Source organism: Ursus americanus, chromosome 21 (genome assembly GCF_024610735.1).
Source record: "Ursus americanus isolate L20-20 chromosome 21, mUrsAme1.1.p, whole genome shotgun sequence".
NCBI classification, from domain to species: domain Eukaryota; kingdom Metazoa; phylum Chordata; class Mammalia; order Carnivora; family Ursidae; genus Ursus; species Ursus americanus.
The window spans coordinates 53,425,081-53,441,861 of record NC_142147.1 but is presented as its reverse complement, the minus strand read 5'-3'; the positions used below and the strand labels follow the sequence as shown (position 1 = coordinate 53,441,861).

The following is a 16,781-nucleotide window of genomic DNA, read 5'->3' as shown; positions in this document are numbered from 1 at the left end:
GGACTTGGATTTAGGGCCCATCTGGATACTTCTGGATTTTCTTATCTCAAGATCCTTAATTATACCTGCAAAGATGTAATTTTCCACATGAAGTCACATTCATAGGTTCATATCTTTTTTTTTGGGGGGGGGGGTCACCATTCAACCCAGTACAAATGGGTGTGGATTTTAAGGGAAAATATGTCCACAAACTAACCTTTCTTTTCCACCTTCCCTTTCTCACTCATGCTACTTCTACTTCACAGAAGAAAGGCATACTTCCCCCACATTCAGACTGTTATGTTTTATTTCCCCGGGGTTATATAGCCTTTGGGGGCACCAAGTAAAGAGACAGTTACAATTACTGGCTTTGACTTAAGGTGGGTGCACAGCAGCAGTGTCAGCATCTGGGCCCAGAGCGAATGTGTCATCCAAAATGAACTTGTTCTTCATCCCCAGGTCCTGGATTCCCAGGAGTAAGAGAGATCCAGTAAAACACGAGCAGGAGGCTTCTGGAGTTGCATTTGGCATTTGTGGGACATCCTCGTCCTAAGACTTGAGATTTCTGAACAGAAAATTAGTGCAGATCAGAAGAGACTAACATCCCTCTTACTTGGCATTTCTTACAGAAGAAAATGATGAAAGCCCAGGTGACTTTTGGTTTGTTTTATTGATAATTTGAGTCCTTCGTGGATTTGTGGAGGCCTGAAAAAAATCAGTTCAACTAAATAAAAAGCATAAATTGGGGAAAATGGGCTCTGGGGAGAAATAGACTATACCTTCAAAATCAGGACAGAGTGGGATCAGGAACATGTTCCTAGAGTTCCTACATGACCAGTGCTGGAATATAGCATATGGCTCTGCAGGATCCTGCTGGTGACATAAGCCATCAGAGTGCTTCTCCTACCTCTGAGAGCCACTGCAACCGGAAAATCAGAGTAAGTTACATCATAGGCACTGACTCAGGACAAAGCGGATCAGTTCCTCAGGAGAGGTCACCACTTCATGGCACTTAAGTCTTAGGAACAGTTTTTGATGGTTTCTTTCCAGAGGTGATATGGTGAGCTCTGTGTCCTCAGCAGCCTTCTCCTAATCGATGTACCAGCATGGCTGTTGCTCACATGATTATTCTGAGTCCCTGGTGGGACCCGATCAAGTAGAATTCAGTAGACAGGTTTTGAGGAGCCCACAGCCTCGTGACTTGCATACCCGCCCTTGCTGCCATCTGGATTTATCCTTGAGTAGAACCTAAGGTGCCAGTAAAATGGCAAGTTTGTACGTTTCCAGAATTCCTCTGTAAACAGGTGGCTAAACTGGTGGTTGAGTACAGATTTGGCCATAGGGAGTTACAAGTTCTATTGTCTGGTAATGGCTTGGGTTGTTGAGATCCACAAAGGTTATTTTGGAACTTCAGCTTATCTCAGAAAATACAGAGCCTTTACTTCTGTGTTCAAAATCTAGTGGTTACCTCCCACCTTTTTACTGCCTTTATTTTAATTACACAAATGACTCACTGTGGCACAATAAAATGTGTGTGTGTGTGTGTGTGTGTGTGTGTGTGTGTGTGTCTGTGTGTATGTATATATATATTTGGTCTTTGTTTCCGTTCCTGGCAGAGCTCCTAAATCCCTCTTATTTCGTGAGTGGTAGGAGTAATTAGTGTCAGATAGGATTGAATTAAAGGACACCCAGTGTTGGAGAATGAGAGACTTGGAAAATTGGTACTGTAAAAGACACCACATATTTGGTGTCAGAAAGAACCAGTCTCAGAGCACCTGGGTGGCTTAGTCGTTAAGCGTCTGCCTTCAGCTCAGGTCCCGGTTCCAGCATTCTGGGATCGAGCCCCGCATCAGGCTCCTTGCTCAGTGGGAAGCCTGCTTCTCCCTCTCCCTCTCCCCCTGCTTGTATTCCCTCTCTCTGCCTCTCTCTCTGTCAAATAAATAAATAAAATCTTAAAAAAAAAAAAAAGAAAGAAAGAAAGAACCAGTCTCAGGACACATTTTCAATGTAAAAGAGTCATTATCTAGTACACATAGTGATAAAATTCCCCTCCATACATTTCCCCCCCTTACTTCTCTGACACATCATAAACAAATGCTTGGTTGTGTGCTCCTGTGTTCTGGGCATTTACCTGTGTGGACATCTATATCTATGGGTTTATATGTGCATGCATGTGTGTGCATACATATACAAGAATCTGTGTAGGTAAATACATCTATTAAGACTTTTTTTTTTAAGATTTTATTTATTTATTTGACTGAGAGAGACAGCCAGCTGAGAGAGGGAACACAAGCAGGGGGAGTGGGAAAGGAAGAAGCAGGCTCCCAGCGGAGGAGCCTGACGTGGGGCTTGATCCCAGAATGCCAGGATCACGCCCTGAGCCAAAGGCAGACGCTTAATGACTGTGCCACCCAGGCGCCCCTCGATTAAGACATTTTTACATGAGTGAAATTATACTATGTCATTCTGATGTCACTAGCATTTAGTACAGTTTGATTGACAAAAAGGTGCTAAAACACATATATTGCAAATGATCTCAGGCTAGCGAGAGGATTTAATGGCTGCATATTACAGAAATCTGTGATTTGTTGAATGAAAGGATGACGGAATATTTTAATGACTTTCTACTTTTGTGATTAACTGAAATAAAAAAAGAATACCGAGGTAGCCTACAATGTGAAAATGAGCAGAACAACTTCCTTCACATTTCTCGAGTGGGGAAAACCTCGCCCTTCTGTGTCCCCTTTACTCTCACATCACTACCACACTTATATCACTTCTGATGCCAGATGTGTGGGGATTTCCACTCCCCCCAAGCAATTTTCTGACACCAGCTGGGTTGTCTACAATTCAAATCAATTCTGACACTATCTACCTGGAATTAGTGTGTCAGATCCCAGGTTAAGGGCTCACTCCCACAAGACTCTTCCCCACTCAGATGTGAACTGGAAACAGTAGCTCCCCAGGTTACTAACAACTTCTGTCTGACTTGACTACAAATTGGAAGTTCTCCACAACCCTTCCTTGGGTTCAAATTCAGGTTCAGTTAATTTGCTAGAGTGGTTCACAGAACTCGGGAAACACATTTACCAGTTTATTATAAAAGGATATGATGATAAAGGATAGAGATAAACAATCAGGTGGAAGAGATATGTCGGGTGAGGTATGTGGGAAGGAACATGGTGCTTCCATGCCCTCTCCAGGTACCACTCACCCAGCACCTCTACATGTTTAGCAACCCAGAAGCTCTCCGAACCCTATACTTTTGCTGTTTTACGGAAGCTTCCTCACCTAGGCATGACTGATCATTACATCTATTTCCAGCCCCTCTCCCTTCTCAAGAGAATGGGGGGGGCAGGTCTGAAAGTTCCAAGTTTTTTTTTTTTTTTTTAAATTTATTTTAGACAGAACGAGCAAGCACGAACAGAGAAAGAAACAGAAGGTGAGGGAGTGAGCATTTGAAGCAGACTGTGGAGCCCCATACAGGGCTTGATCCTGCGACCACAAGATCATGACCTGAGCCAAAACCAGGAGTTAGACGCTAAACCGACAGCCACGCAGGCGCCCTCGAAAGTTCCAAGCTTCTAATCATGGCTTGGTCTTTCTGGTGACCAGCACTATCTAGGAGCCCAACCAGTTGCCCCATTAGAACAAAGACACTCATACTGTTCTTAACGCTTAGGAATATATAAGGGTTTCAGGAGCCCTGTGTGAGAAACTGGGGTTAAATATAGAACAGAAGATGATCCTAGGGCCCTTATCACCTAGGAAATTATAGGAGTTTTAGGAGCTCTGCCAGGAACCAGGGGCAGAGGCCAGTATATATATTTCCTATTATCTCACACCTTCCATTTCAATAAAAGGGAAGTGCTCATATTAAACAGGATCTGTCGTTACAGGAATCGCTGACACTGGAGGATGTGGCCGTGGACTTCACCTGGGAGGAGTGGGAGCTCCTGGCCCCCACCCGGAAGGAGCTATACTGGGATGTGATGTTGGAGAACTATAGGAACCTGGTGTCAGTGGGTGAGGACAGCTCCCCTGTCACTCAGACGGTGCCCAGTCAGTGGCCTTTCCTCTCTTAGCTTCTGAGTTGTGGCATATCTGTGCTGCTCTGAAGTGTAGATTCTCTGTTCCCTCCCTGGCCCCTGAAGAGAAGGTATAACCTCTCCTTATCTTAGAGAAAAGCCTTTGATTTGTGAACATGCAAATTGTGTAGTCCCTAACATATACTATTCTCGTATCCTTGCAGAGCCCAGTGCAATCTAATGAGCCTAAGTCTTCTGTCATTTCCCATAAACAGGGTATCAAGCCAGCCAACCAGATGTACTCTCTGAATTGGAACAAGGAGAACCACCATGGATTTTAGAAGATGAAGATGAAGTCCAAAGTCAAACCCATCCACGTAAGTGAGAGAAAACCAGCAAGGCAGGGGCTGGGGGGGTCCAGGGGAGGCTGTGGAAGTCACTTTCTTGTCATTTAGAGAAGGCATCATAATGGTGAGGGTGTCTGAGGATACAGAAATTGAATTATGTATCCCTCTCCCCATATGAGAGCTTTTTCTTTGTGGGAATTTAGAGGAAAATACACTCTTTTGTCTCTTTTTGGAACTAATCCCTCCTTATTTCTTCTTAAACCCCTAGGATTATTCTTGCTTAGATTTCCACATCTTCCCATTCTTCTTCACTTGTCAGAGTTCCTTTCACCTCTCTTGCTATGCAATTCCTCTTTCTGTGTCTCTCTGCTAAGAGAAAACTTTGAATTCATTGTTGTCTTCTGACTAATACAACTTCCTGCCCCATTGGGAAATACTTATTTCCCTCTCTAACATCCAGCCCCATCTAGGATGCCTTGCCCCCATGGTAACCTGGTTTATTAATATACACTTAATCTGCTTCTTTTTCTCTTTCCCCACTCTGAGCTTCTTTAAGGGTTCTCCTTTTATTTTCTGCTCTATCTCAAAGGCCTTAAAATCTTATTTTATTCAAAATGTTGAGTTCTTGTCCTCTGTGGAGATTTCCAAGTTGAGATCTCCTTTAACATTGTCTAATCTATATACAGTTGACCCTTGAACATGAGTTTGAACTGCATGGATTTTTTCCCATACACTACTATAAATAACTATCTTTTTATGATTTTCTTTTTTTATATATAATTTTTAAGATTTTATTTATTTCAGAGAGAGCACAAGCACGAGCCAGGGGGAGGTGTGGAGGGAGAAGCAGACTCCCTGCTGAGCAGAAAGTCTGATGCGGGGCTCGATCCCAGGATCATGATCTGAGCTGAAGGCAGACGCTTAAGCTTAACTGACTGAGCCACACAGGCGCCCCTCTTCTTTATGATTTTCTTAATAACATTTTGTTTCCTCTGCTTATTTTATTGTAAAAATACTATATATATTATGTATAACATACAAAATATGTGCTGACTGTTTCGTATTGGTAAGGCTTCTGGTCAACAGGCTATTACTATTTATGTTTTCGGGGAGTCAAAGTTACATTTTTGACTGCCCAGAGGGTTGACATCCCAACCCCTGTGTTGTTCAAGGGTCAACTGTAGCCAGCCTGTTTCCATGGCAGCTCCCTCAGAGTTCACACTTACAAAGGAGAATGGTCTTCCTGTAAGAAATTCCCTTCCTATCTTCTTTATTAAAGTTTTAAAAAAATATTTCCTGGGTTTTTGTTGAGGTATAACTGACATATTAGTTTCCAGTTTCATCATTTTCTTTTTTAAGATTTATTTATTCCAGAGAGAGAACGAGCTCAAGTGAGCCAGGGGAGGGGCAGAGGGGAGAGAGAGAAACCCAAGCAGACTCTGCACTGAGCGCAGAGCCCAACACAGGGCTTGATCTCACAACCCCAAGATCAGACCTGAGCCAAAGCCAAGAGCTGGATGCCCAGGCAACAGCACCACCCAGGTGCCCCATCATCTTTTTAAAATTTGAGATTCTCAGGGCGCCTGGGTGGCTTAGTTGTTAAGCATCTGCCTTCAGCCCAGGCCGTGATCCCAGGGTCCTGGGATCGAGCCCTGCATCGAGCTCCCTGCTCTGCTGGGAGCCTGCTTCTCTCCCAGTCCCCCTGCTTGTGTTCCCTTTCTTGCTGGCTGTGTCTCTGTCAAATAAATAAATAAATAAAATCTTAAAAAAAAAAATTGGGGCACCTGGGTGGCTCAATCATTAAGTGTCTGCCTTTGGCTCAGGGCGTGATCCCAGAGTCCTGAGATCGAGCCCCATGTCAGGCTCTTCCGCTGGGAGCCTGCTTCTTCCTCTCCCACTCCCCCTGCTTGTGTTCCCTCTCTCGCTGCCTGTCTCTCTCTCTTTCAAATAAAATAAATAAAAATCTTTAAAAAAAATAAAAAATAAAAAAATAACAATAAAATATTGAGATTCTCTTCTACTTTTATACATCTTAAATCCTGGCCATGCTGGGATTACCTTGAGGCTTGTCTGCTCTCTGGGGTATTTAAGGTGTCTGCTATTCCTCTTCTTTAATTAGGAAAGATCTTTATATAATTTCTCATTCTCAGTTCCTAGCCTAAAGCCTCATGTCCGCTTTACTGTAATTCCTTTGTATGTTTGTTAATTTTAATCTTTCTTAGTTCAAGTTAGATTTCGTTGATGGATTCTTTTCCCTAAAGCTTTCCTTTTTCTCCCCATAGAATGATGACATTAAGTCCCAGTTGACCATATTACCATCCATGACACAAATTTCACTTCTTTCAAAGACCTAAGTCTCTACACTCAAAAAGGAGGAGGCATAAATATAACAAAAACAAATATGCAGTTTCAGTTTTATAAGATGAAAAGAATAATGGAGATAGATAGTGATGATGGTTACATAACATTTGAATATCTTTAATACCACTGAACCGTAACCTCAGAGTGGTTAAGATGATAAATTTTGTGTTACGTGTATTTTATCAGAATTTAAAATATGGCAAAAATACATAGAAACTGTGTCTAGTGGTGAAAAGGGCTGTGAACACCAATCCATTGGCATAGTGGAATAGTGGGTGATGGGGTTGGGGCCTGCCCTTTTACGAATAGGAATGCCTGTATAATAGAAGATGCCTGTTAGCAGAGGATGAGTGACATGAGTAGGTTTCCTGGATGAAAAATGAAGAGAATGGGAAGTGCAGAGCTAGAGGCAAGAGTGTGTTTGAAGAACATCAAGGAAACCTGTGTGGATAGAGCAGAGTGAGCAAAAGGGAAAATTATTAGAGATGAAGTCAATGGAGTAGTAGTGATAGGTTGGTTGGTCACATAGGGCCTTATAGTCCATTTCAAGGACTTGATTTTACTCTGGTGAAGTAAGGAAACATTTGGAAGATAATATAATTTATATTTTAGAAGTGTCACTTTCACTATGGGTATAGTCAATCCTATCCTGGTATAGGGCAGGAGTTGAAGCAAAAAGCCAGATAGGAGACCTAGTTGTTGGTGACTTCACTAGGCTTGAGGGGTACTGGAAGATTCTGGAGATATATATATATGTGTGTGTGTGTGTGTGTGTGTGTGTGTGTGTGTGTGTGTGTGAAGGCTGATTGAATTTGCCATCAAAGTAGATATCAGGTATGTTAGTTTCTTATGGCTGCATAATAAATATTACAAACTGGGTGGCTTAAAACAACAGAAATTTATTCTTTAATAGTTCTAGATGCTAAAAGTCAGAAATCAAGGTCATGTTTCCTCCAGAGTAGAGATAGGAATCTTTTCTTGCTTCTTTCTAGTTTCTGGTGCTTGTTGGAAATTCTTGGCCTTCCTTGACTTGTAGAAACATCTTTCCAATCTTTTTATCTGTCATCACATGGTCATTTCTGTGCATATTTCTTTGTCTGTGTCCAAATCTCCCTTTCCTTATAAAGATACCAGTCATTGGCCCAGCCTCATCCAGTATGACCTCATCTTAACTTGATTATATCTGCAAAGACTATTTCCAAAAAAGGTCACATTCGCAGGTACCAGGGGGTTAGCAATTGAATATATCTCCTTGGGGAACAAAATTCAGTCCATAACATGGAATAGGAAAAAAAACGATGAATGATGATGCTAAGAATTTTTGGCCTGAGTGGAGTTGTCATATGCTGTGACAGGGAAGATACGTGGAGGAGATTTGGGCTGGGAAATCAGGAGTTGTATAATGGAGATTCTAAGTAAGATGTGCTTGTTAACATCCAAGCAGAGCTCTCTGCTACAGTTTGATGTACCTGGAAAGTTCAGGGAGAGGTTAGGTGTGGAGATAGAAATCTGGACCAGATGAGATCTTCTCGGGACTAGATCCAGATAAAGAAAACAAGAGTCTTGGACAATTAGGGACCAACACATGAGTGTGTAACAAATATGGTAGGGAGAAAGCACGTGATAAGCAAGTGTTTCGTGAAAGACAAAGCCATAAACATTGTCTTGAGAGCTGCTGAAGCATCAAGATAAGAACTCAGGGATAAGGATGTCATTTTTTGTTTGTTCTTCCCACTCAAACAATAGGTATTCTTTCACTTTGAATTCTTTCCATGAGTGGTTTATGCTACACAAAAATATAGTATTATCTTTCTTCTCTGAATTCCCATTATACTTTGTGTGCCAGTCACACCAGCCACTCCTAAAGATACTGTATCTGTATGATGTGGAGATACTTGAGTCCCACTCTTGAGTCAAGGGCCTGTTTTTCATTCCTCCTTGTGCAAGAAAATGCAGCTTAGTCATCCATTTATTTCTTCATCAAACGACTATAGCTAGGCTGGGGAGAGACCACACTTTTCCATCTCTCTGTCAAGCATTTCTTAAATGCCAGGTTTTTATTGAAGGGATTTTCAATATAATCCTCGGAAAGTCTGGTTTTATTAGAATATGGGTATTCTGTGGCTATGTCTTTATGCAAAGAGTGCTATTGTGACCCTAGCTGATGAACTGCAGTCCTAACACACAGTAAAGGAGACTGAAATTAGTGGGAAACACAGAAATGTTTTTCTACCGCCACCCTTCAAAACATCCAGATTTCTTCGAATTTTCATTTCCTATGCTTCCTCAAACCAGGGTTACATTTGCAACTGCCTACTTTATTCTTTTTCTTGCGTGTTTATTGTTTCTCTTTCCACCCCTACAATCTGACTTCAGTGAAAATAAAGAATATTTTTGTGTTTCCTAACACTAGGACTATGCCTGGTATACGGTACTAGCCACTTAAGAAGAATGTATGGAATGAGTGAATAGCCATCTGTCACCATTTTGAATCAGGTGTCTCTCCAGCCTCTGTGATCTGATGCTCCTAGTGACTTCCTTGTATTTTACTGTCTCCAGGGTCCTACGTATAAAGCAGACAATTTTATTTGTTTGTTTGTTTGTTTGTTTGTTTGACAGAGAGAGGTAGAGAGCAAGCACAAGTAGGGGGACTGGCAGGCAGGGGAGAAGCAGGCTCCCCACTGAGCAAGGAGCCCGATGTAGGGCTCGATCCCAGGACTCTGGGATCATGACCTGAGCCAAAGGCAGTTGTTTACCCGACTGAGCCACCTAGGTGCCATAAAGCAGACAAATCTTGATTCACTGTGAATTTACCCTGTTTTACACTGATAGCTGTCATCTTTTGATTTGTTTGTGTTTTATATTATTGTGTTTTTAAACATTTCTAACAGATAAGGAATTAGTGTTTAATGAGTACCAATTTTTAAACATTTCCAACAGATGAGAAGTTAGTGTTTAACAAGTACAGTGTTTTTCAGTTGGGGAAGATGAAAATGTTTTAGAGATGAATAGTGGTGATGGCTGCACCACAATGTGAATGTACTTAATGACACGGAACTGTACACTTAAAAATAGTTAAAATGCTAAATATTATCTTATGTGTATTTAACTACAATTCTAAAAGTTTTTTTTAAGCTTTATTTATTTAGAGAGGGAGAGAGAGGGGAGGGGCGTAGGGAGAGAGAGAATCTTAAGCAGGCTCCATGTCCAGAGCAGATTCTGACGTGGAGCTCAGTCTCACAACTCTGAGATCATGACCTGAGCCAAATCAAGAGTTGGATGCTTAACCAACTGAGCCACCCAAGCACCCCTAAAAGTGTTTTGTGTGTGTGTGTGTGTTTTTTAAAGAGATAAGGAATATATATAAGGATATACTTGGAATTTCTTTTTGGTTGATATCATAGGTTTCCCACTAAAGAGCCAGCCATCCCACAATATATTTTTTTTAAGATGTATTGATTTATTTTAGAGAGCACACAAGAGAGCAAGAGTGGGGGAGTGGGGGCAGAGGGAGAGACAGCCTTTTTCTTTTTTTAAAGATTTATTTTAGAGAGCATGCATGCAGGGGGAGGGAGGAGAGGGAGAGAGAAGCTGACTTCCCGCTGAGCACAGAGCCCGATGAGGGACTTGATCTCACAACCCTTAGATCTCACAACCCTTAGACCTGAGCCGAGATCAAGGACTCTTAACTAACTGAGCCACCCAGGCACCCCAGGGAGAGGGGGTCTTAAGCAAACTCCATGCTCAGTGTGGAGCCTGACCTGGGGCCTGATCTCACAGCCCTGAGATTACTACCTGAGCTGAAACCAAGAGTTGTACGCTTAACCAACTGTGACCCAGGAGCCCCCCCAAACAGTATTTTTGGAGCAGTTTTATTCCATATGATGGTCACAGAAGGATTCTCTTCTTTCCTAGAAATTCAGAAAGTTGATTATCATCTGCCTCAGCACTTACAAAACCCAAAAGTGCCAAAGAGAAAAGAACAGTGTTATGAACTGAACACATGTGGAAATATTGTTCATCAGAGCAAAAGTCATTTTCCTTTCAGGCCAAATCACGATCGGTTTCATTTACACGGAAAAACTTTGAAGCCACACTTAGATTTAATCAACCAAAGTAGAAGCTATGACATAAAAGAGCCTGCTGAGTATAGTGGAGATGGGAGATCCTTTCCCTGTGCTAATCATAAGCAAACTCATACTGAAATTAAATTTCATGAAAGTAGAAGACCCATCAGCTCTAAGTCACAATTCATTAAACATCATCAAACACACAAAAACAGAGAAAGCCCACGAATGTACTGAATGTGGGAAAGCCTTCCTCAAGAAGTCTTGGCTCACAGAACATAAGACAATTCATATGGGAAAGAAACCCCATGGATGTAGTGTATGTGGGAGAACCTTTTCCAAGAAGTTCAAGCTCACTGAACATCAGCAAACTCACAAAGGAGAGAAACCCTATGAGTGCTGTGAGTGTGGGAAAACCTTCCTCAGGACATTTCAGCTTACTGAACATCAGAAGACTCATAAAGGAAATAAACCACGTGGATGCAGTGTATGTGGGAAGGCATTCTCCAGAAAGTTCAAGCTAACAGAACACCAGAGAACTCATACAGGAGAGAAACCTTATGAATGTCCTGAATGTGGCAAAGCCTTCTGCAGGAAGGCAGAGCTGATTATACATCAGAGAAATGAAAGAGGAGAAAGGCCCCATCAATGCAATGAATGTGGAAAAGGTTTCTCCAGAAAATCACAACTCATTCTACATCAGAAAACCCATACAGGAGAGAAATCTTACATATGCAGTGAATGTGGAAAAGGTTTCATTCAGAAAGGCAATCTCCTTATACATCAGCGAACTCACACTGGAGAGAAACCCTATAGGTGCACTGAATGTGGTAAGGCCTTCAGCCAGAAGGCATGCCTCATAGCACATCAGCGATTTCATACAGGAAAGACTCCCTTTGTATGTACTGAATGTGGAAAATCTTGTTCACAGCAATCAGGACTCATTAAACATCAGAGAATTCACACAGGAGAGAAACCCTATAAATGCAGTGACTGTGGGAAAGCCTTCACTACAAAGACAATGCTCACTGTCCATCAAAGAACTCATACAGGAGAGAGACCCTATGCATGCAATGAGTGTGGGAAAGCTTTCTCCCACATGTCATGCCTTGTTAAACATAAGAGAATACACACAAGAGAGAAACATGTAAATTCAGTGAAGGTTGAATATTCTTCCACAGAGGGTCACAGCTTATTAAATACCAGTGAATTCACTCAGGAGAAAAGCCCTGTTAATACGGTGACTGTGCAGATGCCTTCTATGATCTCTCAGACCTCATCAAACATCAGTGGGTTCCTCACAGATAGGAATGCAGTCATAGTGGGACAATCAGTTGTCAGATGTGCACCCTCAGGAGATATCAGAGAGTCTGTACAAGAAAGAAGCCTTATGAATGCAGTAAATGTGGTCGTGCCTTCAGTGGTCAATTACATCTTATTTTATGTCACAAAAAACACATAGGAAAAAACTGGTACATTCAATTTGGAAAAGCCTTGAGCAATAATGTCTAGCTGATTATATGGTTATATATAAACAGAAAGCCTATGAATGCAGAGGCTAGGAAAGCTGTTTTTTGGAAAACAGACCCCGTCTGTCATCAGTGATCACCACAGATCATCAGTGAGCTTATAGTGAGTAGAAATATGACGGTGGAAAAGTCCTTACCCTCAATATGTGTCCGTTCATACTGGGGAGAAACTGTTAGAAGGCAGTGAATGTGGCAGGATTTTCAGTGGTACGTTCTGCCTTATCCATTAGCAGATGAAATCACAGAGAAAACGCTGTTAATCCACTAATTGTGAAATACCTTTAACAAAATACTAAAGTTCTTGTGAAGCAAAGAAGGCTTCTGAAAGTGAGAAATGTTTGAGAGCTTTATGTACCTTTTCCAACTTGACCTGTACATCACATGATACACCTGATGGGCTTTTTCAGACAGGATACCTTGAACCACATTCCCAGTTACCATGTTAATGATTCCATAATTTAGAGGAGTTAGTCTCTGCCCTACATCAATGGTTAACATTATCACATTATATTCACTTTTCCCATTTGTGGATTCTTTTTCTAAAATTATCTTCAGTTCCCACCCAATATCATATGATGGTTAACTGTTGCATTTCTTTGGCTTTAGATTTAAGTTTTATTTCAGGCAACTGAAGTCCTTCAAAAATGAAATGAATCTATTAAACTCATGAATATAACTGAATGTCTTTGAATGAACATAAATTGAATTTAAAGGTAAGACCAACCATTATACAATGTCGTCGTAAAAGTGATTTTTAAAATTTTCTAAACTTGAAAAGGTAGAGAAACCATGTTTGCAAAATGGACTAAAAGCCCAAGGACAATTAGTAACTTAAACTTATAAAATAAATAACAAAATACATTCCAACACAGCTCTTGGTAATTTTTTTGGAAAACATAAAAAAGTAAGGTAGGCAATTTGAATACAGATTAAGATGACTACCTCCATCCTAGTTCTCCTCCTTCCTGGATTAATAAAATTATTATTCTCAGAATGCTGGGAATTGGAAGTTCTAAACTCATAGATAACTATCCAGTTGCACTCTTCCCTTGGAGGTAGTACGCTATCTAACCCTACCTTTTGCCTCAATGATGGAACCACCCTGACATTCTTCCTGGCATCTAGTCCCATTTTCTCTCAGCTCAGAGGGACTCAGTCCTACATACACAAGGAAGAGAAAAGTAGATCTTCATAGAATCAACCCTGGCCTGATGTACTGCATCAAGCCAGAGAGACTTTGAACTGGACCTGAAATAGGCATAGAAGCTGGAAGAGCAGGCTGAATTTAGTGCTGGACTGAAACACTAGAGACCCGTAACCAGCCTGGAAAGTATTTTCAGAATCTAGTATGTGTAATTTTTTTTTTAAAGTAGGCTCCATGTGCATTGTGGAGCCCAGCATGGGGCTTAAACTCAGGACCCCGAGATCAAAAGTTGGACGCTCAATTGAGTCACCTAGGCACTCCTGATATGTATAATTAGTTGAACGTAGTCAGGGGTAATGGTAGGGGCTGGCATAAAACTAATACAGGAAGAGGTTCAGACCAAGTCCCCTGCTGGAAAAACTGCAATCTGAAAAAGGGCATTAGATTAGATCTCAGAGAGAAAGTAGAGGCCTGTCAGTAGATGAGGTATTTTAATGGCATTTAGACAGGTGATTTTTTAAAATCAATGACATAAACACCACTAGAATCACTTGGAGAGAACATCTCAATTGTTAAAGATTTTGATATGGAATATAAAGACCTTGGGTCATGTATAAACATTACTGTATCAATTTCGATACAAAGCATATTACAGTATCTACTTTATAGGTTTATGCTCAAGTATAAGGTCTTGAATGTAAGTTACACACTGTAAAAGTTAGACTAAGCTTCTTGAGGGTAGGGAACTTCTGTTAACCCCTATACACAAGATGGCTAGAAGAATATGTGATATAGAGTAGGTACTTGATAAATATTAATTGACTGACTCTCATTCAATAAGCAGTCGGGTCTTGCTTAATGAAGATTTAAAGCAGGGCCAGGAAAAAATTAACTAACTCAGTAATTAAACAGGGCCAGAGAGGTCCAAGCTGTTTTCAAGTAACCTCAATGTATCCCAAAACAAGCTTTAAGAATATAGGGGTGCAAAAATATCCTGATCTCTCCTGCTCTCCCCACTGCCGCATAATAAAGTTGACAGTGTTTGTCATCCAGCCAAAACTTATAGGTCAGGAAAATGTGACCAGTGTTGAAACCAATCAGAAGTGACTAAAGCGGACATATATGCTAGACTGAGCAAACTGTAACTGTATAGTTATAGCTGTATTCCATTAGATCAAAAACATAGAGGAATGATTAACATGTTAATAACAATGTGTTGGGGTTATAAGACATGTTTTACTTCATATTTTATAAACCCTCCCAGAATATTGTTTATTCACTATCTTGATCAGAGAGTGGTGGGCAGTTAACAATTTCCACTAGGCATTCTTCATAATACCTTTTACCCTCCCCCCCCGATCCCCCCCCATCCCCCCCCCACCAAGAACTCAAGGCTTTTCTCTTTTGTTTGAGTTCAGGTTCTCTAAGCACTTTTTCTCTTTTTAATAAAAGCTTTTGTACTTGAGTTTCTTTTGGCTTGTCATAAAATTCACTGATCTTTCCTTTTGCATACACAAATAGGTTAAAATACTGTTCCTAGGTTTTAGACTCTCCACCCACCCCAACCTGTTTTTCATTTTGGATAGTTTCTATTGCTGTGTCTTTGAAGTTCACTAATTTTTTCTTTTTCTTTTCTTTTTTTTTTTTAAAGATTTTATTTATTTATTTGACAGAGATAGAGACACCCAGCCAGAGAGGGAACACAAGCAGGGGGAGTGGGAGAGGAAGAAGCAGGTTTCCAGTGGAGGAGCCTGACGTGGGACTCGATCCCAGAACACCAGGATCATGCCCTGAGCCGAAGGCAGATGCTTAACGACTGAGCCACCCAGGCGCCCCATGAAGTTCACTAATTTTTTCTTATACAATGTCTAATCTCCTATTAATCCCATCAAATGTATGTTTTATCTCAGAAGTTGTAATTTTTATCTTTAGAAATTTGAATTGGGCCTTTCTTTTTATAGCTTTCATATCTCTATTTAATATGGCTTACTTTTTTTTAAGCTTTTATTTAAGTAATATCTACATCTAACATGGGCCTTGAACTCACAACCCCAACGGACCCAGCCAGGTGCCTCAACACGGTTTACTTTTAACCTAATATTTAAAGTAAGTTTCTAGTGGCGCCGGGGTGGTTCAGTCGGTTAAGCATCTGCCTTCTGCTCAGGTCATGATCCTGGGGTCCTGGGACTGAGCCCCACACTGGGCTCCTTGCTCAGTGGGGAGCCTGCTTCTCCCTCTTCCTCTGCCTGCCACTCCCCTGCTTGTGCTCTCTGTCAAATAAATAGATAAAATTTTTAAAAAGTAGAGTAGTTGGACCTTAAATTTTTGTCTAATTGATAATCTCTTTTTACTAGGGTATTTTGATCATTCATAATTAATGTGGTTAGGTTCAAATTAACAATGTGCAATTTGTTATTTATCCATCTGGTTTTGCTCCCCTTTTTGTCATTTTCTACCTTCTTTGGGAGTAACTATATATTTTTTTAAAAGATTTATTTCAGGGGGAGGGGCAAGGGAGAGGGAGACAGACAGATTCCCCACTGAGTGGGGAACCCAACGCAGGGCTTGATCCCAGGACCTGAAATCATGACTTGAGCTGAAATCAAGAGTCAGATGCTCAACCGACTGAGCCACCCAGGCACCCCTGGAGTAACTATATTTTATGATTATCTCCATTGTTGGCTTATTAGGCATAACTTTGTTATTTAAGTGGTTCCTTTAGAGTTTATAGCATGTATCATTCACTTATCAGTGTATCTTCAAGTTATTATACCTTTTCATGTATAGTACCAGAATCTTATATACTTCAATTTTCTGTAGCCAGATCAGCTTCATTGAAGAAATTATCTTCTGGATGCTCCTGAGATATATTTTTAGTGGATGGGTAAACTGGCTTTACATGATAATTACACATTAGTATTCCTAACTCCACATACTTTTGGAATCTTTACAAAATATGAAGAAATTTCTGGCATTTAAACTTTAGTGTAAGCCACCTTTGCGTCCAGTTTCAGTCAACCAACCAAGCAAACTGCAGAACCATTCTAACTGAGCTCAAACATTAAAGCCAGAAGCAATTCATGGTCAGCCCATATTGTTAAATTTGCCTGATCCAAATTTTTGTTCCTTCCACCATAATCCCACAAATGTTTCCCACGATTCTGTTTATATAAGCAATATATATAAAAAATAAATACTTCATGACTACACTGGGTTTAACCAAAGAATGCAAAGTAAGTTAAATTTCGTCGAATTTTCTAAGCAATGTAATTCACCATTGTATTAGACTGCTTTGGCTGTCATAACAAAATACCACAGAGTGGGTG

At 40.8% G+C, this 16,781-nt stretch overlaps 2 protein-coding genes across 7 annotated transcripts in view; one reads left to right on the top strand and one right to left on the bottom strand.

The window, feature by feature from the left end:
- Positions 1–16,781, bottom strand: part of ZNF613 (zinc finger protein 613) — a 55,572-nt gene that overhangs the window by 36,973 nt on the left and 1,818 nt on the right. The gene's annotated exons all lie outside the window — the stretch shown is intronic.
- Positions 834–12,275, top strand: LOC123778045 (uncharacterized). The gene is given in 5 exon segments (XM_045775210.2): positions 834–917; positions 3,879–4,005; positions 4,283–4,384; positions 10,631–10,989; positions 10,991–12,275. Coding segments are annotated over 5 exon segments (1,926 nt in total). The 3' UTR covers positions 12,245–12,275.